Source organism: Leuciscus leuciscus (assembly GCF_965113295.1).
Source record: "Leuciscus leuciscus genome assembly, chromosome: 1".
Classification (NCBI taxonomy): domain Eukaryota; kingdom Metazoa; phylum Chordata; class Actinopteri; order Cypriniformes; family Leuciscidae; genus Leuciscus; species Leuciscus leuciscus.
Window position 1 is genome coordinate 48,927,683 of NC_138725.1, and position 26,977 is coordinate 48,954,659.

General features: G+C 38.3%; 1 protein-coding gene across 1 annotated transcript in view; it reads left to right on the forward strand.

The window, feature by feature from the left end:
* The window catches only part of rab11fip4a (RAB11 family interacting protein 4 (class II) a), a 52,458-nt gene that overhangs the window by 1,731 nt on the left and 23,750 nt on the right, over window positions 1–26,977 (forward strand). The window contains exons 2-3 of the mRNA XM_082165892.1: window positions 9,084–9,171; window positions 12,875–12,966. Coding sequence (XP_082022018.1) covers window positions 9,084–9,171; window positions 12,875–12,966 — 180 coding nt within the window. The remainder of the gene's footprint in view (window positions 1–9,083; window positions 9,172–12,874; window positions 12,967–26,977) is intronic.

A 26,977-nucleotide genomic window follows, 5' to 3' on the forward strand; every position in this document is an offset into this window, starting at 1 on the left:
AAGACCGACGGAAAATGAAAAGTTGCGATTTTCTAGGCTGATATGGCTAGGAACTATACTCTCATTCCTGCGTAATAATCAAGAAACTTTGCTGCCGTACCATGAGTCCAGCAGGCGTAATGATATGACGCAGCACCTGAAAATAGTGGACCCTATAGTCTACCGAGCCGATTACTGCAGAATAGTCAAGTTTTAAATAGGAAAAATATCGAAACTCTTTGGTCATTTTTTTTGAGAGAGATGCTAATGGCCCTGTCCGATTCAATGATCTATGCTAAGCTATGCTAAAAGTGGTACCGCCAGACCCGGAGATCGGCTGAATGGATTCGAAAACGGTAAAACTCAACTGTTTAACTCTGGGGGAGTTGTAAAATGAGCCTATTTCCAAAAAAAGTGGAGTATCCCTTTAACAAAATAGAGCAAGTGAACTTTTTTTTAATTAATAAATTAAGTAGAAATATTGAAATTGGCAAAATAATGATAACCTGACCTTTCATAGATTTATTTAACGCTGTACTTTAAAACGTGACATTGCTTTTCGTGGTGATCATTTAGTTTATCGGTTAGCTGATCTGTCAGTTCAGCTTATCTTCCAGAGCATGACCAAAACAAACAACATAATGGGAATCACAGGTGCTTCGGCTAATCCTCATTATCTTTTCTTATTTACAGAGACGCCTGTTATTCTGCCCAGTTGGGCTACATTGTATTTGTCAGCTTAGTCGCTCATCGTGCTTTGTTTTAAATTTATTAGACCGTACACTGGAGAATCTGGACCCTGAATGTGCTTTCTCGTGTCATTAGGCAAGTATGAAATAACGGGTATAAAAATACCCTTTTCCTTTACTGTCACCATGGTAATCATGTCTAACACTCTGATGATGCTGAAAAGGCCTTTCAGTAAATGCTGGGTGGTGTTTACGATAAGGACATGCAGGTTGTTTTGGATCTGTAGGTTTAGGTTACATAACTTTACAAAAGATGGCTTGATTTATCTTGAGATTGTAGTTTGAGAGTTTTGGTGCTCTTAGTTGACCGTAGCTGAAGTATTTTCTTTACATGACAAATTATAGTCCGTTTTTTTCTGCTCTGTGTGCTGCTCAACCATGTGCAACCATTCTTGGTTGGCACTTGCTGTTTTATTCAGCTGATTAAGATGTTTAATTGGCTTCCTTTACACATTCAATTGAATCCATAATGAATTGTGGTGCCTCAAGGCTCTTTGTCATTTAAAATAAGTCTCTCAGTGGACTGCAGTAATGGTAACGGAATGAGCAACCTGCCTCGGTTTGCCTAAATCTTTTTCAGGAAATCTTGATGATGTGCACTGCTTAATGTGCTTATTTCATATATTGAACATACTTACATTCAGTATTATCTAAAGTTTTTTTTTTTAGAGATTAAGATTTATTATTTGTTTTTGTAATGATTTACTGTGGCTTTAGGCTCTCTTATTCCAGTCATTTTGGATTATTAATGTGATCATTAAGCACTGAGATCATCTCATTTGATTTCAGAAATTACCCATGCCAACTCAGACAGTATATTTTTACAACACATTAGGTTGTGCGACTGTATTGCTTGCTAAACAGTGTGAGCAGTGGTGACAAATGGGTTGATTTTATCAGATTGATAGTGGGCACAAAGGGGAAGGACTCTGTAAGTGTGGGACGGGGCCTATAGTGCAAGGTAGCGGGAGCGGAGCCACCCCTCGGTCCGATAGCATTCGGGGGTGGTTGGGGTTCCATTCTGAGGGTTGTTCCAGAGGGTGGACGATCTCCCCCTCGGTCCGTTTGCCGTGGGTCTCCGGACGGCCCTGCCTTCACCACAGAATCAGAACAATCCAAAATACAAATCATTACTGCTGCACAGGACAAACTCGCAATGTCTTGCGGTATGTAATCACCTCTGATTACATCAGATTTGAGGTGTAAATTATAATGTGAAACTATGTAAATTACATTTTCTCAAATGATAGTTTAACATTTTGCAATTGTTGTTTTCTTTGTAATGTATATGATTTTCTGAAGTGTCTCAGCTGTTGATCATATAACACCGATTTTATCATCACTGCATTGGTTACCTATAAAGTTCCGTATTAATTATAAGATATTGCTACTGACTTATAAAGCCCTAAACGGCTTAGCTCCAGTCTATTTAACGGATCTTCTATCGCCCTATAATCCATCGCGCTCTTTAAGATCACTAAATTCAAGGCTTTTGGTCATACCTAGGATATCCAGAACCACCAAAGGAGGGAGAGCTTTTTCACATTTGGCTCCAAAACTCTGGAATAGTCTTCCTGATGCTGTTCGTTGCTCAGACTCGCTCTCCCAGTTTAAAACTAGATTAAAGTCGCATCTCTTCAGCCAGGCATTCATATAATCCTACAGTTCAAACTACAATCCGGCCTCTAGCTCATAAATGCCAGAGGAGAACTGGCCCCCGACTGAGCCTGGGTTCTCCCAAGGTTTTTTTTCTCCATTAGGTCACCTGATGGAGTTTTAGGACACCATTAGGTCACTTGATGGAGTTTTTCGGTTCCTTGCCACTGTTGCCTTTGGCTTGCTCAGTTGGGGATATTTTGGGGATATTTAATTTAATTTTATCAATCAATAAATTCCTCTTGAAACAAACTTTGTTGTATTATTTTAATTTAATACTGTGAAGCTGCTTTGATACAATCTGTATTGTGAAAAGCGCTATACAAATAAACTTGACTTGACTTGACTTGACTGTAAGATACTGTATAACCCATTATTTATCGGATTTGATAGATTGGCCAAATTTTCTTATCGGGCCGATAACGATAACATAAAAAATTAACATATATCGACCGATACCGATATGATGGCCGACATTATCGTGCATCCCAAATTTTTATGGTGTTTTTGTATGTTATTTTTAGTTGTATTTTTGTATTTAAGTACACTACTGATACACACCAAATCTAGTGTACACCAGAAAGGGATTAACAATTATAATAATAATATTATGATGATGGATTATAGGTACTGAAAATTGCTTTCATTTTTCAGCATCATTACTCCATCATTACTCCAGTCTTCAGTGTCACTTCAGAAATCATTCTGATATGATGATCTGGTGTTGAATAAATATTTCTTATTATTATTATCAATGTTGAAAACAGTTCTGCTGCTTAATATTTTTGTGGAAACTGTGATGCATCTTTTTTCAAGAATCTTTGATGAATAGAAAGATCAAAAGAACAGCATGTATTTGAAATATCAATCTTTTGTAACATAAATCTCTTTACTGTCAAAAAAAAAAAAAAAATCTGAATAAAGTATTAATTTCTTTAAATAAAACTTTTAATGAGCCCACACTTTTGAATGGTATTGTAAAGTAAACTTTTATCATATTCGTATGTTATTTATTTATTTTTGTTACATATTACTCTGTTACTTTTCATTTATTTTCCGCTTTCTATATTTAACTGGATACTATTATAGCAGAGTAAAATTGAATAATAATAAAAAAGAATCCTGTAATAAGTGCAGCAAAAAAATAGCTGTAAAGTAGTGCTTGTCATTAGTCAGAAGCAAATGTGTTTGTGCCATGTTGTACCATTTACTGTGATACAGTTCAGTGCTTTGTGCAGAAGTAAGTGATGTAACAGCATGAGTGTGAGTGTGAGGTACAGTCACAGATGACTAGTCTCTCTACATGGATTCTGAGTCACAGTTGTGAGGAACAGTCATGGTAGCAGCTTGAATGTTTGTGATGACCGTCTCGAAGTCCTGGCAGGTCTTCTCACCAATCCGTCCTCCATTTCTTTTCTTTAATTAGTTGCATTCAGTCTTAAACCATTTCAAATGTTATCACCCCTTCTTCCGTTTTCCTTTCCTATTATCTCATACCCTTTCCTTTTTCTCTGATGCCTTTTTCAGGTCAGCTTTTTCTTCATCCTCCATCTAGTCTTCACCTTCATTCCTTATTCCTCACTCTCATCTCTCCCCTCCCCTTCTCCATCTCCTCCTCCAGTCCGTTTCCTGACGCTGTATGAGGATTGCAGTGATTGATATGCATGAAGAGCACGAGGATGTTTCAGTGCAGAACGTGTGGTGAACGTGTGCCTCTGCTCTTCTTCCCCTCCCACAAGCTGCACTGTAGTGGCCTTGAAGAGCGCTTGCTAACATTGAGCCCTTGACACAACGCTCATTCACAGCAGCACTACTTCACAGGGACCCTGATAGATCAAACAGTGACAAGATGTGAGGGTCAACAGCATCTGACAGAGCTTTAATTTAATCGTTCATTGATGCTGTATGACTTCTCATGGCTAAGATGTAACAGAGAATGCAGAATTGAAAACAAGAATGGTGCTTAACTCATCACGTAGGACTGTGAGGACGAAGTTTGATGTGCTCAGTGAGTTTAAAGAAACAAATTGTTGGTAATAAATCTGCAGCTAATCTGGACGTGGTGTGAATTTTTAGATTTAGCTGATGTAGCCAGTTTTAGTGATGTAAACTGAAAACAACTGCGCCAAAGAACATCTTTAAAGGGTTAGTTCACCCAAAAATCAGTTACTCGCCCTCATGAGTATCCTGTCATTCCAAACCCATACGGCTTCAGTTCATCTTCAAATGAAGATGATTTAGATTGTTAATGAAATCTGAGAGATTTCCCTCTCATTCCCCTTAAAGGCATCATAAATGTAATCCAAGTCTTTTATATGTGAATAAAAGCCTAAATTAAATATGTTCATCATACTGTATAAAGCGATCATGTTTCTTTAGAAGACTTGGATTAAACTGCTCAATTCATATGGATGTCTTTATGAATTTTTTGAAGCGTGAATGTTTTGATGTAATGGACTTTCGATGGAGGGACAGAAGAAATTATTTAAAAAAAATCTTCATTTGTTTTTCGAAGATGAACAAAAGTCTTATGGCTTTGCAACAATATGAGGGTGAGTGATGACAGCATTTTCATTACTGTTAAAGTCCCCCTGTAGTCAATAATTGTATCCCTTAAAACTCATCTTTGATCACCAAAATGACATATTTAAAAAAAAGTTTCTTGAAAAAAATTCTTCATGTCTTAAAATAGCTTGAATGTAACTCTACACCCTTGCCTCATTAAGTATACGCGGTTCTATGAATATGAGAATTAGCCCCGCCTCCACTCACTTGCACAAGCTCAGAGATCCAATCGTTGACGTGATTGGTAACAAGGTAGTTAGTTTGTGATGTCAGAAACACCAGCGATTTCATCTTGCATTTGAGTTCACTGCAGTTTTAAAGAGAAAATACTCAGCAATGGTGTTTGACTTATTAATTTGTACATGGTTTGTCTTAAAGCATATTAAAAACACCACATAGACATAAACAACAGTAAAAGCTTGATTTTCACCACAGGGGGACTTTAACTATCAATTTAAGAACAGGATTTGATGCTTCTGCTGCACAAAACTTTTATGCATGTTGGCTTAAAGGGATGGTTTGGAGTAATTTCAACCTAGAATCACAAATACAGTAAAAACAGTAATATTGTGAAAATATTATTGCAATTCAAAATAACTGTTTTCTATTTTAACATATTTAAAAATGTAATTTATTCCTGTAATGTCAAAGCTGAATTTTTTAGCATCATTACTCCAGTCTTCAGTGTCACATGATCCTTCAGAAATTATTATAATATGCTGGTTTGATGCTCAAGAAACATTTCTTTTTATTGTTGATGTTAAAAACAGTTGTGCTGCTTAATTTTTTTGTGGAAACCTTGATGCATTTTTTCAGGATTCTTTGATGAATAGAAGGTTCAAAAAGAACAGCATTTATTTCAGAACAGAAATCTTTTGTAACATTATAAATTTCACTTTTTTTTTATTTTTTTTATTTAATGCACCCTTGCTGAGTTAATTTATAAAAGTATACATTTCTTAAAATAAAAAAAAGGACTTACTGACCCAAACTTTTGATTGATAGTGTGAATGGTATATGAATTGCATTTTTCTGTAGGCCTCTCTGAATTACTTTCTCTCTCTGTCTGAGCTGAAGTAGAGGAATTTGGGGCAAGTGATTTATTTAGCTCATGTGTGCTCCTCTGTGTGCATGCACCATTACACAGATGCATCACATCACCTGCTTTAATGGCCACTGTGTTTCAGCTCTCTGTTAGAGCTATTGCACTAAACACCTCTTTTTCCTTGGCAGCGTGGTGAATCATCCTAGCAGGTTATAAGGTGAGAGATTCAAGACTGAGAGGTTGTCAAGAACACTTCTCCTCCTATTGGAGGTGAATATATTTAGAAAGGAGTGACGTTGTCAAGGAGCTGTGTGTGAGGTGTGCAGTGGTGGACGAAGTACACATACCATGTACTTGAGTAAAAGTAAAGATACTCAAGGTAAAATATTACTCAAGTAAAAGTAGAAGTGCTGCCTTTAAACATTCACTTGAGTAAAAGTACAAAAGTATTTGCCTTCAAATGTACTTAAGTATCCAAGTACTATGATTTTTTTTATGACTATAATGTCCTATTATAATTTTTGTCACAAGACTCTTGCTTAACTCAGTCTACGTGAAGACTCCAATGTCACTCTTGGCACATCAATCTATTAATAAAATGACATTAATTAGTCTATATATATATATATATATATATATATATATATATATATTTGAATTGAATACATTTTTTGTTTGTTTAATTTTGGACGGAAGGGCACTGTTCCCAATACATTTACAGTATTTACTGTATATATTTTGGAAGACTATATATATATATATATATATTTTTTTTTTTTTTGTATATATATATATAAAAAAAAAATTCTACGTTATGGGAGTAGCCAATTTCCCTCCAAAATTAAACACCAAAACATAATGCAGTGTTTCTGCTACTCCCCAGAAAAAAAAATGCTATTATATGCATGTAATTTTAGTGTCAACGTAATAAGCAATGTTCATTATGCCCCAATATTTACCGATAATTGCTGCTGCTCTCTGCCCCGCTTAAAATCATTGGCAACGCGATTTGTTTGGAACTATTGAGAGCTACACGAATCACGTGACCGCGCGGAGGCGAGATCACAGCGGCTGCACACTGCACAGACCATTCGGTGAATGATATTAAAATACTGCGAGATCGATTAGAGTGTACTAGTGTAGACGGCTCTGTATGCTTTTCAATCACTCTCGCGATGTCATAAACTGATCGGTCTGTGCAGCTCCGGTTCAAGTCGAACAAGCCTAGTGTGTCGCAACCTCATAGCCTACTGTCTATGGTCGCAACTCTCATATTTAACGGCTCTGGTTCACGCAGATAGCGCCAAGGCAAGTTCAAAACAAAGCACGCACGTTAGGCTAGTGATTGGTGGCTCGTTTGACCAGTTAAGTTTTTATCCACTCATAAATAAAAAGGAACGACTGATTTTGAAAATGTAGTAGAGTAAAAAGTAAGATATTTGACTTTGAAATGTAGTGGAGTTAAAGTAAAAGTCTTCCAAAATTTAATTACTTAAGTAAAGTACAGATACGCAAAAAAACTACTTAAGTACAGTAACGAATTACATTTACTTCGTTACTGTCCACCACTGGAGGTGTGAAACACAGTGATGATGAATTCTGTGTTACCATGGAACGTTTTCTCATAAACTCGAACAAGTCTGGCAGCCCTTAAGGGCAACTTTCCCATAGGAATGAAAAATGACTAATGAGATCTTGATATCTCCCTCACCATACAACCAAGGTAGCTGGCATAAACAAACAAACAAACCTTGATGTCTCAGTTTCATATAGATGTGAGAATGAAGACATTTGCTAGAGAAAAAGGTACCCGGATTTTGGCGCGTTCGCACCGCAGGAACTATTTTAGCTCTAGGAACTACTTTTGGAGGAACTAATTTAGCTCCTACTTCAGAGTAGGGTCTAAACCAGCGCTATAGGAACTATCCGTGACGTTAGTGTTCGCTGATTGGCCGAACGCACGCGAAACACCAGCAACCGCCATTTTTAAAAAGGCTGTGTAAACACACAGATTATAGCCTATATATTTACTCCACAAACTAACTCTACGAACATGGAAAACAGTGATAGATGAGCCTCTTAACCTTTACGCGGAGGAGAAAATCCAACGCAATTTTGAAGGGATCAAGTGAAACATGATCATGTATTTCTGCTCAGCTAGCAACACTGGACATCAACCACATGGCAAACGCTAATAACTTTTCATTACTGTCTATGTATAAAAGTTTTATCTAATAACATATTAGACTGTTCGACAGATCATAAACTAATGAACATGGAGAATGCGAACACTGTTTGCTCAGGCTCTGGCGTTCTCAGCGCCGTCAAAATAAAAGTCACAACAACAAGCGCGGCTCACGTCATTTCAGAGTTCCTACTGGCGGTGCGAATGCAACCAGGAAAACGTTCCTAGGGGAACCATTAGTTCTCGGGGAACCGCCCTGGTGGGCTAGTCCTAGAACTATCTGGTGCGAAAGCCCCTTATATCACTATGAACTTGCTATGAACATTCATCATCAAATTCTTCCAAGACCAAATGATCTGAGCTATACTTTTTCACATTTCACATTTGATAGCTTTAAACAGACTGTATGTTAACAATGGTCTGTGTGTCATCTTTAGGAAATGTTGGACAAGAACATTTGAGACTTAAACATAACTGAGAACTCTTAAGTCTTCTAAGTCACGAAAAAGCAACCGCTGAGCAATACGGTATTCACTGTTATCAGAAAAACATGGTTTATGAGATACAGCTACGCTTGGCCAAGGTGTTTGAAGCCAAATCGTCTATGAGTTGAGTAAGCGAGTCGTGTCACGTGTCAGCAGAATGTCAGGATCAGTCTATTTCTCTTGGACAGCTGTCCAACACAGAGACTTGCTGACAGTGGGAGACGACACATCCTGACAGCAGCTGCTCTACTGCATCATCTGTGGGAGGTGAAGCTGACCACTGATAATACACACATCTTCCCATTTATCTATAGGAAGGTACCATCCTGAACATGTCAGGTGATCGCCCTCCTCATTAAGGTGACTTTGTGCTTACCATTCTCACGACTGTCCTCTTTTCTTTCTTTTTTTTTTTTCAGGTTAAGAAGTTTGCCAAGTACCTGGATCCCAATGCTCATGGCAGAATTAACTTCAAAGATTTCTGTCATGGAGTGTTTGCAATCAAAGGTAAGAGGACGGTTCCCCTCGAGCAGTATTTCATGCCCATATATACCATTGATGAATCTGTTCTTAGTAGATCAAAGGGATTCTAAAAACATCAAATCATGAAATCATGAGCTACACTGCAAAAATTATCTTTTTCCAGTAAAAAATATCAAAACATCCTCAGAACTATATACATTTACTTGAGAAGAAAAACGGTGTAAAATAATATATATTTTTTACCTTTACTGCAGGGTTCATGAGGAAATTGTTGGGGTTTAATTTGATGATGAAAAGTTAATAATGAATTAAATCATAAAATTGTAACATTAAAACAAATAAATTAAATATAAATAATAAATTAAATTAAATACATTTTAAAATACAAAACAATCAAAATACAATAAAAAACCCATTAAAAATAATTAAATAATTAATTTGTTTACCTGCATGTTATGGGACCATTAACCAACATCAGAGAAATGTGAACATGCAAATGTGTTGTTAAATTATTGAAATATTAACTTAAAATCTAAGGCAGTTCTTTAATATAAATATTTTAGGTAAAAGGGGATCAACAATCAAAAAAGTTTAGGAATCCCTGCTTCACCCCAGTGAAAAAGATTTAATAATTAAATAATGCAATAGAAATTAAATAATGTATGTAAATTTATCTTATTTTAAAGTTATTTTTATTGAAAAACAAGAATAAAATACTGATTTATGAAAATTATTCGTATACATACTATAGCTTCCTTTCAGCCCTAAATGTTCATACTGTGGCATCAAATAAAGAGCAAATCTCTTATGTTCTGTCACACACAGGTTTCAATTTCAGCACAAAGTGTGCCAAACGATGAATACCGATAAATGCAATTTTATCTCCAGACTAGTATTATAACTTCATTTTGTTGAACAATTAATCTGAAGAATCCAAAGATCGATAAAGGTGCACATCAGCTCTGTCTTTTTAGCATTCCCTTCTATGTGTAGAATTGCTAGGAATAATGAATAGCTTGAGTGAGCACAATCTGATTAGAGATCTCTGCTTCAACGCTGAACACTCTTGATCTGCCTAATTGAAAATAACCACATTTGAACAGCAAATTTACGAGCATCTCTGGGTGTGCCTTTAATTAAGGTTTATCAGATTGAAATATTTTCCCATATAATGACAGCATAGTAATTCACTTGTTAGCGTGGGTTGTGCTTCTCAGTTAAAAGAAGGGGGGACTTTATTCCTGATTATAGTGTCAAGTATCGCTATGGGATATTTTTTAGGGTTTCACAGACACTGTTACTGTGTAATCATGGTTCAGCAGTCTAATTTCAGATTATTTATAGCTGTTTTAGGACACTTATTTTCTTGCCTAGATGGGAGCATCTCTCTTTTCCCTATTTCACTGTCATTAAGAGCACAGTAAACAGGGTTACATTTGTCAGGCATGGACACTCACGCTGCTTGGCAGACTTATGAAGCCCAGATCTGCCAGCTGAATAGGCAGGCCACGGGCAGGCACGGGGACCCGGGTACAACGTCTCTCTGTCAGCACTCTGTGGAAGTGACTGAAGAGGTAGAAGTAAGCAGGCCAAATGGGCTCCAGGCCGAAAGACTTTGTCCCAGAGTGTTTAATGAGCTCCAGTGGTCTTCCCACTCACTCTTTCCTTAATGAATCCCCAAATCCCTGATCCCCAGCACGCACACCAAGTCTACAAAGCTAAAGCCTACGTTGCCTATCCTTTTGAGGTCCCATAGGATACTCTGCTGTTGTGTATGGTGTACTCAAAATATTGTACCACTGCTTTACTATTGGTCTGCCTGTGGCATCTGCTAAAACTGACCTATTGTGTACAGCTTTATATATTTATGTATTGCCCACAATATGTTCCCATTTGGGACATTCCCGCAGCCGAGTCGAGCTGTGGCCCACTTGAGATGTTGCACAGAGCTCCAAACCTTCACTGCACTTCATGTTATGTGACTATAAATGGAGGCAAGGCCTTGGCTGCCCTACGCTGTGGCTCTCAGTACATTATTTATTCATGGCATTTTACTTAGCCTGTTGTATTTCTGCAGATGGGCTTGTCTGTTTGTGTGTGTGAGCAACAATATAGCCTTATATTTAAGAGAACAGTTCCCCTTTCCTACATAATATCTAATGTTGAACTTTCAGTTTTGATCAAAATGAGGATCTTGACATTTTTCTTGTAAGTGGAGCAAAGGAGGCCTACATTTTACAGTGATGTATAGTTCAATAATTAAAGCATGGGTTGAGAGAAGATGTCGTCAAATAGGGATCTGAAATTTAAAGTAGCAGAAGCTGATTTATACGTACTGTACAATGGCCGCAGTGTCTGGTAAATCAGAAAACCACATTTCTTGAATTAGTGTACATCTGAGATTCTCTAATGAAAAATATAATAGATATAAGGAAATCCTTCTAAACTAATGTAGTTGTTGTGGTGTTGCAACCTTAATCAATGGCTTAATTTTGTACTTTCATAAAGCACATTCGGAATTAGAATTAAAGTGATAGTCCAATCAAAAATGATTTACTCACCCTCATGTCATTCCAAAAGAAGATATTTTGAAGAATTTTATACCAAACAGTTTTTAATCCCATTCGCTTCCATTGTATGGACAACAATTACAATGTAAGTGAATGGGAACCAAAACTGTTTTGTTAAAATTCTTCAAAATATCTTCTTTTTCGTGTTCTGCAGAAAATAAGAAATGCATACAGGATTGGAACGACATGGCGGTGAGTAATTGATGACAGAATTTAAATTTTTGGGTGAACTATCCCTTTAAATGAGGTGGATCTTACAGGAATGTATAGCATATCAGATTCAGTGCAGAGAAAGATTCAGGATTTGTGCCACAAATTTATACAACTTTTTTACACAGTGCTCTGGAGTACTCTATTCTGATAGCATTCAGCAGTCAGATATTTCCTAATTTTAGTTGTCAACTATGGCACCTTTGCACTATTGCCACGGGTTGTTTTTTTCTAGCCCGCAGGTTGAAGGTTTTGGGCTACTTTCATGTTTCTCGTATCACACAGACATGCATTTAAATGCAACTGGTGCCATCTTTTGTTTCACTTATCGATTGTTTTTGAAAATGAAATTGATTCATTGTTGTAGTGTTCCTCTTGTTGATAGGTCTATTGACTATTTTTTCTAATATATATATAAAAAAAAAATTTATTTGCTGAGGTAGCCATGGATTAAGTGATATTTAGGTTGCGTTTGAAAGCTTAAAAAATGCTGCCTTCAGAGGACGCATTCCAAGGTGGGAAGACATCAACGCACGTCCAAAACCAATGTTAGCTTCACTTTCTTGTCTCCTGAGATACCTTCATCTGATGGATTTTTGAAGGCTGCGTATATGTATCTTTCACTGCCTTTGATATCCCACAATCCTGTGTACTCCATTCTGTGGCAGTTATGTTCAAAAATAAAGATGGCATCTGAAAGGTGCGGTTGGTGGTGCAGTTTATGCGTAAATGTACGTGTTCCACTTTTTATGTCATTTCTCGTGAGAAATTAGTATTCTAGTAATTAAATATTCATTTAGTAATATTCAGCAACAAGTCAGCTGCCTAAGCTTTTGAACACAGCCGTAAACTGCACCCAAACCGACTGACTGCACATTATCTCTTACTTATTTGTGCTTAATGAGACGTGTTTTCACAGGACTAATGTTTCTTTCTATGTGATTCAGGCTGTGAAGAGATTCTGAAAACTGCACTTGGGAGTGGGACCCCCAACATCGGAGCACAGACATACCAGACGGACAATGGCTACTACTACCAGGTGGGCAGATTTCTGTGTTTGGCTACTTGATGTTTTTTTTCCCTTTCCCACATGACATGCCCAATTAGACTGTTGGCCCCCCAAAAAACAAGACACTGGGTCTGATCAACTGAAAACACTGCATATTTGTCATTTGTGCACCTAATTGCACCGCATTGGATTAGTGGCTATTGACAGAATCAATAGGGTCACCTAACTACTGAAAGTCTAAAAGTTTTGTATAGAGATTATTTTATTGTTTAAAGGTTTCTCTGTGTAATGTGTTAAGATTTATCTCTAGTGGAAGAAAGGGATTTTGTCTCTGACTGGCTGGTATTTTGAGTTTTTCCCTATTTGTGAACCAGCTAATTTTTTTTGTTGCACAGGTTTTGTTTCACTTTACTGGGAGGCAAGCACTCCTGCTTGTTCTTATGGTGTTCATTGCACCATATTGAGGCAGGCAACCCAACAGCAAGCCAGAAACTGTAAGCACTTCTGTTGGCAATGTGTCTAGACGCATTAGGACACTTAATGGAGAGATGCGTTGTTCTCTGATATAACAAGGAATGACCTTCCTTTCGTCTGCCTTACTAGCAATTCAGTGCTTGGCTTGTATGAACTTGATGGATGAGAGTAAGTAGAGCCAAAACACCCCCCCAGCATGTCAGCTCTCAGTCACACACACACACACACACACACACAGCAATCCATACTGCCACTGTTTCACAGGCTTCTGCTTGAGTTACTGTTTAAGCCTTGTAAAACATAACCTGACTCGGGACGTTTTAATGGCTCCTGTCAGCATGCTGTATATGACTCAATGGAGCTGTCAGTCAAACAGCTCGAGTGGAGGGGATTCCTGACATTCATCGACACATACTGTACACAAAGACATGTATATGTATTTTTATGCAAATAATTACACACTTTGTTTTTCTTAAAGGTCTTCACTTTTAGCAGATATTTGTATGTAAGATGTAGTTTTACTCTTTTATGTCTTGCAAAAAAAATGGAGCATAAATATTAATTAAACTCCTCCATATGGCATATACAAATTTTATTGGCCAGCCTCATCCCCCTGAATTATAAATATCAAAAATAATTGAATGCTGGTAAGCAGACAGAAATGTAAATCTGTACCATTTGGAAACATCAAAGTCCTCCCATTGTTGACCACAGTTCTCTTTATAAGTGAAGGTGATCGTGTGAAATCCTTCATAATCAAAGTATCTATATCGTTTTCATTCATGGTAAAAGCTGTTAGGTGTATTTTCTCGGACTTTGATTTAAAAGCTTAATGAACAAGCCCATTCATACATCCAGATATATATGGGGTTTTAAATAGGGGGTTATTTGCAATTTGCACTTTTTTTTTAATTATACATTTGTTCAGAGTAAATGTTTTTCTATATGTACAAATTTGGCAAATCCTTTTGTTGAAAACCTAAAGTTTTCACTGTTATTACTCAATTTATAGATTTTAAAGATATAGATCTTTACAGTCAATACAGTTAGTACTACAACATCACAGTAAGCATAAGAGCTGTTTCTAATATTAGAATGGAGCAGGTGACTGCAGCAGTGTTGGCATCATCACTAGGTGGCAGTGTTTGGAAAGATATGAGATGCATTTAACTCAAAACAACGATTGAAACCGCATTCATAACAAATACAGCAACACTTTGGAGATAATATTATACATGCATGTGAAGCGCAATGATTAGTGTTTTTCATTTAGGAAAAAATGGCATTATGCAGATTTTATACATGCACCATACTGGTCTATCCATTCGTATCGTCCATCACAAGTTATAATCTAAAATAGCTTATTCATTATTACAGTAATGCATGGATAATTTTGAGTGTTTTATCAGTCAGACAATGCACTTCAGAGTGAAGCTGGATCATAGTGTCCCTGTGGATATTAAACACTGCAGCAGCAGCATTGAACAGACCTCCTCCACAGTCTGAAACACATTCAGTCACACTAGGAATGTAATGATGCGCTTCGTAACCATATTGTCATTCATTTTAAGACACTAATAATTACATAGTAATTACATAGCAATACCCGAATGAAAATGTTGAGAAATATGAAGAGAAAAGGAGAGAAATATGAATCATTCTTGAAGACGGGCTAATTATGTAGCTAAAACATTGCCTGTTTGAGACGTTCACAGTCTGAGCAGCATGTTTTAGTACATTTGTAATTTTAGTATCATTTATTCCTGCTCATTTGCTCTCTGGAAAATCCAGCTGCTGCAAAAGCTAACTATAATTTTTCCAACAGTTACAGGAAATGTTTTCTATATTGTTGATATAGAGGGTGGCGCAGGTTTTAGAAATATTTCCATGATATCTCCTGCACTACAGCTTTTTAAAAAAAAAAATTATTTTTTTATTGTGTGATGGCTATCGTGTGAGGATGTGCAAATGAAGTCTGTGTCATCTACTGCATTGCTCTTTGCTTTTTCTGTGCTCTGCTGCAAACGGTTCTATTAGCACTTCAAATGAACACTGGACTGAAGCTTTGCATTGATCTTCTGCAGAGCACCTTTATGTCTCTCTCTCTCTCTCTCTCTCTCTCTCTCTCTCTCTCTCTCTCTCTCTCTCTCTCTCTCCTTTGATGAATAAACTGACACCATAAGATAGAATATCAGTGAATGGCATGATTACCTCCATGTCATGAACATATTTTCTAATTGGACCAGCATGCACCTCTCACTAATATTGTGCCGTTTCTGTGTCAGACATGTTCTCACTGTCATCTGTCAGGTAGCACAGTTTTCCGATCATAGTAGTGTAGTGTCGTGGTGGCTGTCACAAAGCAACACTGTCATATTAACACATTGCTTTTTAACATACTATTAACATACTATTCACAGTGTTTGGTGAAGTCTTCAAAGTGTGTGTGTTTCATTGTATGGATAATTATGTGTGTTCCCAGGACACACACAGCATGATTTAGAGATTAAGGTTACAGACAGCTGATCAGATTGACCAAGCATAATATGTCTCGTGTACAGGACCTGCTTGAGAACAGTTAATGGCTTACTTGGTCTGTTAATGCTACTTATGTTAATACTATATCCTTCACTGACACACAAAAGTTCTCCACTGACATTTTCTTTTCTCTTTGGTAACTAAGTACACACTAAAGTTTTTGATAAGACTATTAGTGGAACATTTTTGTCTGGGGTGAAAATAACATAGAAAAATAACCCAAAGTTGTAATTTGTGTAAAAATGTAGGAATACATTTTCACACAGTAGATATTGAAATGATGTGTGTTGATTTAACACTTTGTGTAGATGATCTTAGTTTAACAAATATAATTTTGGCTCTGGGGCTGGGCATTAAAAAAAAAAGAAAAAAGGTAAAGTTACTAAGGCACTTTTAATATGACCTTCATATAACAAAATGATATAAAAAGGTGCTGTCTCTTAGTTTTAATAAAATCACACTCAGAGACAAAACAATTCCGGTTGACAACATTCAAACCCGAAGCTCATATTTTAGTTGTGGATGTGGAATTGTGATTTTTCTGGGTTCATCGGTGTATGTGTGTATACGTGTATGTATTGTGCTCGGTACAGATCAATCGTGATTGGAGTTTGAACTCAGAGATGTTTCTTCTGAGTGACTGCTGCTGAATGATAGTTGAGTCAGAGCACTAATGAGCCTGTCACATTGATTACACTGATGGATAACCACAGAGAGAGAGAGAGAGAGGCTAGAAGAGCATGTGTTGAGGTGCTTGTCCTTTTTGTGCTCCTTTTTTCTAGAGATCTTATTAATATTATATTATTAAACTCTTTTGTTGTTGACTTCTAAGGAATACAATGTGCAATTTTTACTTTCTATTCTCACGGCCTTGTAGTCTCACCAAACCTAGTGTACACCAGAGATGGTAAATAATGGATAATATACATTAGGGACTGAAGATTTTGTGATGGGCTTTCAATTTGGACTTAGCATTTGGTGCTAAAACATGTTAACAACATGTTGAAACATGCTAGGATCATGTTAACTTTGCAATAATACATGCTAGCAACATGATAAAACATGCTAGGATCATGCTAGCAATGTTTTAAAGCATGCTAGAAAAATGTTAAAACATGCAACATGCTAAAACATGTTTGAAAAATGTTAAAACATGATAGGATAATGCTAGAAAATGTAAAATAATGTTAAAACATTAGCAACGTTAAATCATGCTAGACAAAATGCTTAAACATTCTAGAAACATGTTAGAAAATGTTAAATCATGCTAGCAACTAAATCAAATGTTAACAATGAGCTAAAACATGCTAGTGTAGTAGAACAACCGCTACACTAGCAACATGATAAAACTTGCTAGCAACATCTAAAACATGTTAAAAAGCTTATAAAACTTTAAAACTTTCAGAAAATGCTTTGCCAAGCCAACATAAAAGTTTGTACTGATGAACTTTACTTTCTACTTTAAAATGTAATTCATTCCTGTGATGCAAAGCTGAATTTTCAGCATCATTACTCCAGTCTTCAGTGTCACATGATCTTTCAGAAATCATTGTAATATGCTGATTTGCTGCTTAAGAAACATTTCTGATTATTATCAATGTTGATAATATAAAAGTTTTGTGCAAACCTCAGTTTAGAGTAATCTGTTATCAGAGGTGACTGTGTCAAAGTGTTTCAAGCAAAAAGATAATCATGTGCATCTGATCTGATATAACTGGGGGAGTGCAATTTTATGAGATGCATTATGTGAATGCTTGGCTAAAGAGATGTGTTTTTAATCTATATTTAAACTATGAGAGTGTGTCTGAGACTGGAACATTATCAGGAAGGTTTTCAGGAGTTTTCCTGAGAATGTTTGGGGCTCTGACTGTTTAAATCTAGATTTAAGACACATCTTGTCACTGCATACTGTACATTTCTTTTCAGGAATCTTTGAAGAATAGAAAACTCAAAAGAACAGCATTTATTTGATATAGAAATCTATTATAAATGTCTTTACCATCACTTTTGATCAACTTAATGCATCCTTGCTAATTTTTTTTGGCCCCATATATATGACATGTGTCTATAGACACAAATAGACACTTATAGACAATGAATGTCTAACTGTGTTACTATATCTTTGTAGTATCATCTGTCTATCAGCAGCATCTAAATCTGCGCAGCACCACAACAAACATCATTATAAGGTCCAGTATCTGTATCTGCTCAGAGCAGAATGAATGCATAAAAAGCATCTTTTTGCTTAAGCAGGAGATTCAAGCTGTTGGTATTTTAAGCACAGACGCGTGTTGAAATGAGATGCACCGCGACAGTGTATGATGAAGATGTTTCAGTGTGAGTAAAAAGCCCTCGGCTTTCATGCACCACATCTCTCCCTTCATCAGGAGCACTGCAACACTGCTCCATGTGACATTGAATTTCACAGGCCAGTGCCTGCTTCCTGTGAGCCTAAAGGGGGCTGAATTATTTTTGTAGCCATAATTGCTTGTTAATAGGTTTTATGATAAATACATTTGTTTTAAAGGAGAACTTGGTAATTTTTTTAACTTAATAAAACTGTCTAGAAATCATTTGGATGGTTAAACAACCTGTTCTGGTGATATTGGTGACTTTCCCCGCTCCCCCCAGCGTTCCCAGGCGGAAAACCAACCTTGCAACTTGCAACACTACCGTCCCGGCAAGTTAGAAATTGGAAGTCTCGTGAGAAGCGAGAACGAGAACGAGAACGAGCGCGAAACACAAATTGCTTTACGGCAATTCGACATAAACATACACGCATGTATGATGTATTACCAGATTACCCACCTCGGTAGACATAGCTCCACACGATACAGTTGGCTTGCTCCGATCAAAACAAACGCACATGAGCAGCGGTAGAGAGGGGGAGGAGGCCGCCGCAAATTAATTTTTTACAACTGTGTTGTGAAATATACGCCCCCCCACAGCTGTAGGGGGAGCTCGTGGGGAAAACATGCGAAAACAAAAGGGAAAATCAGCGAAGAAGTGACTAGAGTTCGCTAGAGTTACCGAGTTCTCCTTTAATGCTCCTGCTTTTTTCAGTGTATCCATTTTGTTAAAGGAACACGCCGACTTTTTGGGACTTTAGCTTATTCACCGTATCCCCCAGAGTTAGATAAGTCCATACATACCCTTTTCATCTCCGTGCGTGCCGTATCTCTGTCTGACGCACCCACCGCTAGCCTAGCTTAGCACAAAGACTGGAGGTAAACGGCTCCAGCTAGCATACTGCTCCCAATACGTGACAAAATAACGCCAACATTTTCCTATTTACATGTTGTGATTTGTATAGTCACAGCGTTTATGAATAACAAGGTCACATGAGACACAGCCATCTTCTAACCGTATACATACTGGAAACTATATTCTCAGAATGCGAAGCACTGCTACTTCTGCGGAGTGATTTACTCCAACTCTGAGCGAACTCTATGCTTTTTGTACACGCTGTGACTATACAAATCACAACATGCAAATAGGAAAAAGTTGGCGTTATTTTGTCACTTATTGGGAGCAGTCGGGTCTTTTTTTCTGTTCTTTTTTTACAGATTGGGCTTTGGTCGGACTCGGCCTCATTTATAGCTTCTCTCCTTTCATCGTGCCCATAATATACATGCAGAGCGCAGGCTACTGTATGAAATATTGTTATATTGATAATATTATAAATATGCAATGCAATATGCGATTACGCGAGTGCAATGCATTAGATGACAGTTGACCATGCAGAGCATCAGGGAGAAGTTGGAGCTTGGGGAGTTACTAAAAGTTCCCAATACTTCAGGAAAAGCTGCATTTTGAAAGAGTTTTGATTTGATTACCACAACAAACAATGAGCCGGAAGCCTTCAACAGTGGATGCTATTCTTTTTCTTCACAACAGTCGCGAATAAACAGTGAATGAGCCTACTCAGTTCAACAGATTTTTTTTACATTTATTATATTTTTATTTTTATTTAACATTAGCCAGTTGGCGAAGAGTTCTTTAAAAATGTTGTTCTTTAGTAAAGGTACTTAACATCAAAAAAAGGTAGGCCGTAAATCTTTATTTACTGCTGGATCACATTTGGCTATATAATATTCTCTACTGCATGCTTATGCTTCTCTACTAATGGACAGTCTGTATTAATATTTGTGGGCATAATTGTCGGTGGTGGTAGTTATGTTTGAGGCCTATAATAAAATTTTACCTAGTTGCGTGTGTGGATGTGTGTGCGTCTAACAGAGACAGCGTGCATCAGAGAGCGCGCGTCAGAGAGAGCTTAAAGTGATATTGATGTTGGTCTGGGGTCGGGTTCGGGCTGAAAAATTGCAGACGTTGTCGGGCTGGGGCCGGATTAGGGCTTGAACACCACGGGCCAGGGCTGGGTTAGGGCTGGATTTGTTTGCCCCGTGCAGGGCTCTAAGCAGTATGCTAGCTGGAGCCGTTTACCTCCAGTCTTTGTGCTAAGCTAGGCTAGCGGTGGGTGCGTCAGACAGAGTTACGGCACGCACGGAGATGAAAAGGGTATGTATGGACTTATCTAACTCTGGGGGATACGGTGAATAAGCTAAAGTCCCAAAAAGTCGGCGTGTTCCTTTAAATGGCAGGACTTAGTTCACCTAACCAGGGGATAGGTCACCCAACAACCTCCCTCATGTCATTCAAAATTAATTTCTTTCTTCTGTAGAACACAAAAGAAGATATTTTGGAAACATTTTTGTTTTTTGTCCATACAATGAAAGTCAATGAGGTCCAATTTTGTTTGGAACCCAATGTTCTTCAAAATGTGTGTGTGTGTGTGTGTGTATGTGTATGTGTGAGTGTGTGTGTGTGTGTGTGTGTGTGTGTGTGTGTGTGTCTGAGAGAGAGAGAGAGAAAAGGAAAAACGTATAGGATTGTAGTGACAATGTAATTTTGTTGGGAAAGAAAATATGAAAGACGGATGAATTGGTGGCAGTACAAAAAGAGATGATGTGTTCTGTCAATACTGACTGTGCAGAGAGATAGAGAGATTGAATGTCATGTGTATGCCAAATAAAACGACATCAAAAGTTATTTGAAAAACTGTCACTACGTTTGACATTGTCATTTGGTCCCGGGTCAGATTATAAAGGCAACCCATTTCTGGATGATGTTGTGCAGTACTGCTACCCACTGAGTTCAATCACTGCCATCAAGCTTTCAACATCCTCTCCTCTCTCTGTCTGGGTTGATGTGAGAAGCCAGGTTTTTCTGAGTGCATGCACTGCCACAATGACATCACATGTTAAGTACGAGCTTTCTCTTCAAGTAGCCAACTGTCACGCACAGCATGAGCTCGAGGTTGCCTTTTATCACTACCATTAGATAAAATGTCAGCATGTTGGTCGGAGCCATTTGCACAGCAAGAATATGACCTCTTTGCACTATAGCTTTTATTTTTTTAATTTTAATTTTAATTTTTAATTTTAATTTATTATTAAATTTACTTTTAATTTAAAAGTTTTCATTGCAAAACAAATTTTTTTACCTAAACTTATTTATTTCAGTAAGTTGCGAAGGCAGTTTCTATTTCAGTTTTTAAAGTTTTCCTCTAATATTTAGATTTTTATTTTATATCAGCTTTATTCCAATGGCCAAACAGGATTTTAAAAGTTTTATTTTTAGTTAACAATAACAATATTATAATTAAACATTGAAATGTTTGAAGATTACTATGACTGAATAATAGACTTAACATTATGAAAAAATTATTAACATCCCTGCTGGAAAAAGACACTTAACACAGCCTAAGCTGGTTTAAACTGGTTTTAGCTGGTTTAAGATTGTCTCCCAGCCCCATCAAGTTGTTTAGCAGAGTGACCAAGTGCCCAAAACCCCTTTAAAACCAGCTTGACTAGGCTGGGGAGCCAGCTAAGACCAGCAAATCAGCTCAGGCAGATTTATTTATTTATTAATTATTACCAACAGACATAACAAGAAAACAAATTGGGGTCTACACAAACTGTTTATTTGCAATGTAAATGAACTCATAATTAATGGAGCCTTGGTTGCATTTTCTTATAGGCTACTTTGTGTAGTTTCTTTGCATGATTAAATGGTTAGTTGTATTTCACTCTTTGGATCTAGCTTTTCTTTTTGCTGTCCGTGAGCCTATCAGAACAGACCTGTGACTCAGTTATACCTTGCAATCCACCGATTGAGACCCCTGGTTTTGGATTATAGAGGAATACAGTCATTTGTATGCACACTGTGCCCAAACTGCCAAGCCTGTGTTCACTGTGTTCCCTCTTGCTCTTCTGTCTGCTTCTTACTCTTGCTCACTCGCTTTGTCTTCTTTTCATTTTATAATCCACTCTGTGTTACACTAGTAGCTACTTGAACATTTGAGGTTTCGGTTGAGCATCTTCATTTTTAGGACTGTTGATATTTGTATGTATCAACTGATGAAAATTTGCTGTTGACCAGTATGTGTATGTTGTCTGATTCCTTGTGCTTTTTTTTGGCCTCATTGGGTCTGTTTGTGGCCTCCCTCTCTTATTCTCTTTCCCACTTTTCTCCTCGTCTTTCTTCACATTCCAGCAGTCCTCCTAATCTACCAGCTGTCAGTCACAATAAAGATGGGAAAGAGAAAAGAGAAAGTTAGAAGAGGTAAAAGCTGTGCTCGTATGCACAAAGAGGCTTCTCTGTTTAAATTAAAGCCTGAAGCAATCATTCACACATTAGAGAGCAGTTGCAGTTAACAGCCTAAATGTTTTCTGTCTTATATAAATCTTAGGTCTTACTCCTCACTGATATACTCCTTATTTATTACCTCTCTTCATTATTATGACTGTTGCTTGCAAGCTTCACTATTGTTATTAGATTGAACAAACCCTTTAGTGCCAAGTATTAAAGTTCTGTATAGTAAGCAACCACATAGCAACCAGTTAGACCCCTAGCAACCACCTAGAACATCCTAGCAACCAGATAGCAGACATCTAAAACACCTAGAACACCTTTGCAACTGCATAGTAATGCCCTGGAAACCACCCAGAAATATAGAAACCAGATGGCATTTGTCAAAAAACACTCTGAACACCTGCATAGTCTTGGCTTGGCTTCGCAAACGAAGATTTAGGAGAGACATCCACGTCTTCTACAGGCACGCTGATGGCTGACGAGGCCAATGCGGGACAGGCAGGTCCTGCCACAACGGCTGCAGGTAAAGGTCTGGTCCAGGATAGGTGCTGAGGGGACACGGTTCTTTCCTCTTCTCCTTTTGTCCGCCATACTGGCCCTGCGGGCATCTTCAAAAAGGGAGGTAGCCTGATGGACCGTACGCCGCCAGGAGTCGCGATCATCTGCTTGTGCAGCCCACTGACGGTGATCGATGCAGCAAGCAGGGACTTCTTCAGGGAGTCTTTGTATCGCTTTCGCGGTGCACTGATGTTGCGGTAGCCAGAGGACAGTTCCCAGTACAGCACGATCTTAGGTAGGCGGTGGTTCTCCATCCTGGAGACGTGCCCTGCCCAGCGAAGTTGTACCTTGAGGACCATGGCCTCGATGCTAGTAACCTCCGCTGACTCGAGGACTTCAGTGTTGGTGACGAAGTCACTCCAACGAATGTTGAGGATTTTGCGGAGGCAGCGCTGATGGAAACGCTTGAGAAGTCTCATGTGATGACGGTACGTGACCCAGGACTCAGCGCCATACAGGAGAGTAGTCTGTAGTCTGCTAGAGCATCATGCTGAACAAAATGGTGAACAAAACAGTGTGGAAGCGAGACCGCAGCCCTGTTTCACGAGAGGACGTTACTGTGTCTGATTGTCTAAGCTGATCTTCATGAAGCTGGATGATCATGGTGAGGAACTTTGGTGGGCAGCCTAGCTTTTCCAGAATTTTCCAAAGTCTCTGCTTGCTCACGGTATCAAATGCTTTTGTCAGATCCACAAAGGCGACGTACAGCGCTTTTTGTTCCCGGCACTTCTCCTGAATCTGCCTCAGGACAAACACCATGTCTGTGGTTCCCCGGTTGGCTCTGAAGCCACACTGTGTCTCTGGAAGGTGATCTTCTGCTATCGTGGGTACCAGTCGATTCAGCAGTACTCTTTCAAGGATTTTGCCGGCGGTGGACAGAAGTGTTATGCCACAGTAATTTGAACAGTCTGACTTCTCCCCTTTGTTCTTGTACAGAGTGATAATGACTGCATCACGGAGGTCTTGAGGGAGTTTTCCCTGCTCCCAGCAGCAGACGAAGAATTCATGGAGTTTGGTGTGCAGTGCTGGACCTCCGTTCTTCCATACCTCAGGAGGGATGGCATCAACTCTTGCAGCTTTTCCGCGTGGATAGCTTTTTTTAGACGTGTATATTTCCTTCTTGCCTGCGCAGAGGAGTTTTCAAGTGGAGTGCAGTGTGCACAGAACTGACCCCACCCTTTAAGCACGGGGTTCAACTGCCATGGCCTAGCAAGCTGGGACGGTGACAGCGAGGTCCTCGGGCCGTAGGTTTTACATCAGAGTTTCCCGCTCCTAGGCAGATGGCCTGCCAAGGCTGAAGAGATCTGCCTTCCTTGCTATTTGATACCATAGCTGGTAGGTGGCCGGTGACTCCGTCGTGGGAGTTCATTCGCCCAGTGATGCAGTGTGGACATTAGCCAGAAGTGAGGGATTTAGGAAATGGATGAGGACCAGTGTGTCCGTCCACTCAATAGTTGAGTGCAGCTATCAGGAAACAAAGGCACTACCCCTACCCAGAGCTCCCTACACCCCAATGCTATTGCATTCCTTGCCCTGGCAACCACACTGGACACCCTAGCAACCAAGTAACAAGTGCCAAAAATATTCAGAACACTTTAGCAACTGCATAGTAACTTCCTGGCAACCACCCAGAAATATAGATAGAAAAAAAAAAGAAAGAAAAAAACAACAACAAAAAAACACTCTGAACACCTTAGCAGCTCAATAGTAACGCCCTGGCAACCACCCAGAAATATAGCACCCAGATAGATTTTGTCAAAAGACACTCTGAACACCTTAGCAACTGCATAGTAATACCTTGGCAACCACCCAGGACACCCTAACAACCAAATAACAAGTGCCTAAAATATTCAGAACACCTTAGCAACTGCATAGTAACTTCCTTTTAACCATCCGGAAATATAGCAACCAGATAGCATTTGTAAAATAAAAAAACACTCTGAACACCTTATCAGCTTCATAGTAACGCCCTGGTAACCACCCAGAAATATAGCACCCAGATAGATTTTGTCAAAAGACACTCTGAACACCTTAGCAATGGCAACAACATTTCCACATAAACAGCTTTCACGTTTCCTTCTAAAACTCTAGCTGTGTATAGAGTAATAATGGTCCAACATTATTTTTCATGTTCAAACAGTTCAAAACAGTTTGTGAGAAAATTATACAATTGCAACTGTGTTTCCTTGGAAATCTGACAACAGGAAGCAAGTGGAGATCAACCACACCTGACTGAAATAACAGTCAGAAACAACTCTCTTTACACAGTTACCTGCAATAACAATCAGGGTAAAGCAGGACAAACATGTCTGAAATAGAATGGATTTGGCTTTGTAAACAGCTTCAGGAGCCAAGCACCAGTTTGTGATAGAGCTGTGTGATCGTCTTTTCATCTGCAGCATCCACTCTCGTGTTTCCACCCTCCCTGTCTCTCTCTTCCATCTACAGCTCAGACTGTATGTCAATCCCTGCAGCATCACAGAGATCATGTGTACTGTATTTTGAGATAATTTGAAGAGAGAGAGCTGAATTCTGACAGAGAGCTGAGGACGTGAGAGGTAGGAGGGTCCGGGTCGAGCCGCTGGGCCAAAACTAACTGCCGGTGCTGCGGCACTGACCTCATGGGAATCATGAGAAAGTGGGGCATCACTGATACACAGTAGAGAGTTAGAACGGAGGATTGCTTGCTTTTTCTCTCTCTTACACACACAGATACAGTATCTCATGCACCTGCATAAACATGCATCTCAAACCTCACACGTATGCGTTCACAAACAGAGCACAGCATATATACGAGACTTCTCACTCAAAGCTGTGGAAGTGTGAGTGTACATGTGTAAATGTTCACCATTGATTAGATTTTTATTTCATCCGTCTTTGCCTCTAGCAAGAGCTCATTGCTGCTGTGAGCCTGTGAATTTATGAGAAGTGTTAATTAAGGAAGCTCTTAAGATATTCTATAAATCAGTCATAAAGACCACTCTAGTTATGGAAGTTAACGCTAGTTCATTTTCCAATTGTATAGTTAAATTAGTTTGCTAATGATAAATAATGTCATACTGTGCTTAAAGTTCACCCAGAATTGAAAGATCTGTCATCATTTACTCACCTTCATGTTGTTCCAAACCTGTATGCCTTTCTTTCTTCTGTGGAACATAAAATAAAAGTAGATATTTTGACAAATGGCTGTTTTTTTGTCCATACAATGAAGGTCAATGAACACCAAAACTGTTTGATTACCAACATTCTTCAAAATATCTTATTTTATTGTTCCAGAAAATCATAGAGGTTTGGAGCAACATGAAGGTGAGTAAATGATGACAGAAATGTATTCTATCCTATATGAACTATCCCTTAAACCCTAGGTTAACATTAATCACTTTGATTAAAAGTGTGAAACAAGGATCAAGATTACATCACTATTGGTTAACTATTTCAAATGTTTTCAAGAAATTTAGAAATTTTCATTTCCCAGCTGTCACGATACACACCACAACTAAAGTAATAAACGTATAAAAGTAACTCGCTTTTAGTGACTCTCACTGGACATTCCACTTTAAAAGTTTCGCAAAACGTACAAGAAGCAACGTAATATAATTTTGCAGGAAAGTCACCGCATATTAGTTTTTCCAGTGAGCTTAGATGACCCATATGAAGTGTTGTGCTTTGGATTTGTGGCATTTCTGCTTGTAGTATATTAATAATGTAAAAGTTATTTTATAATGTTTGTTGGTATAGTAGACATTTTAACATCTGTATAAGGGATTTTTAAAGAAAAATACTTGGCTAATGGTTTATATTTAGGACATTTACA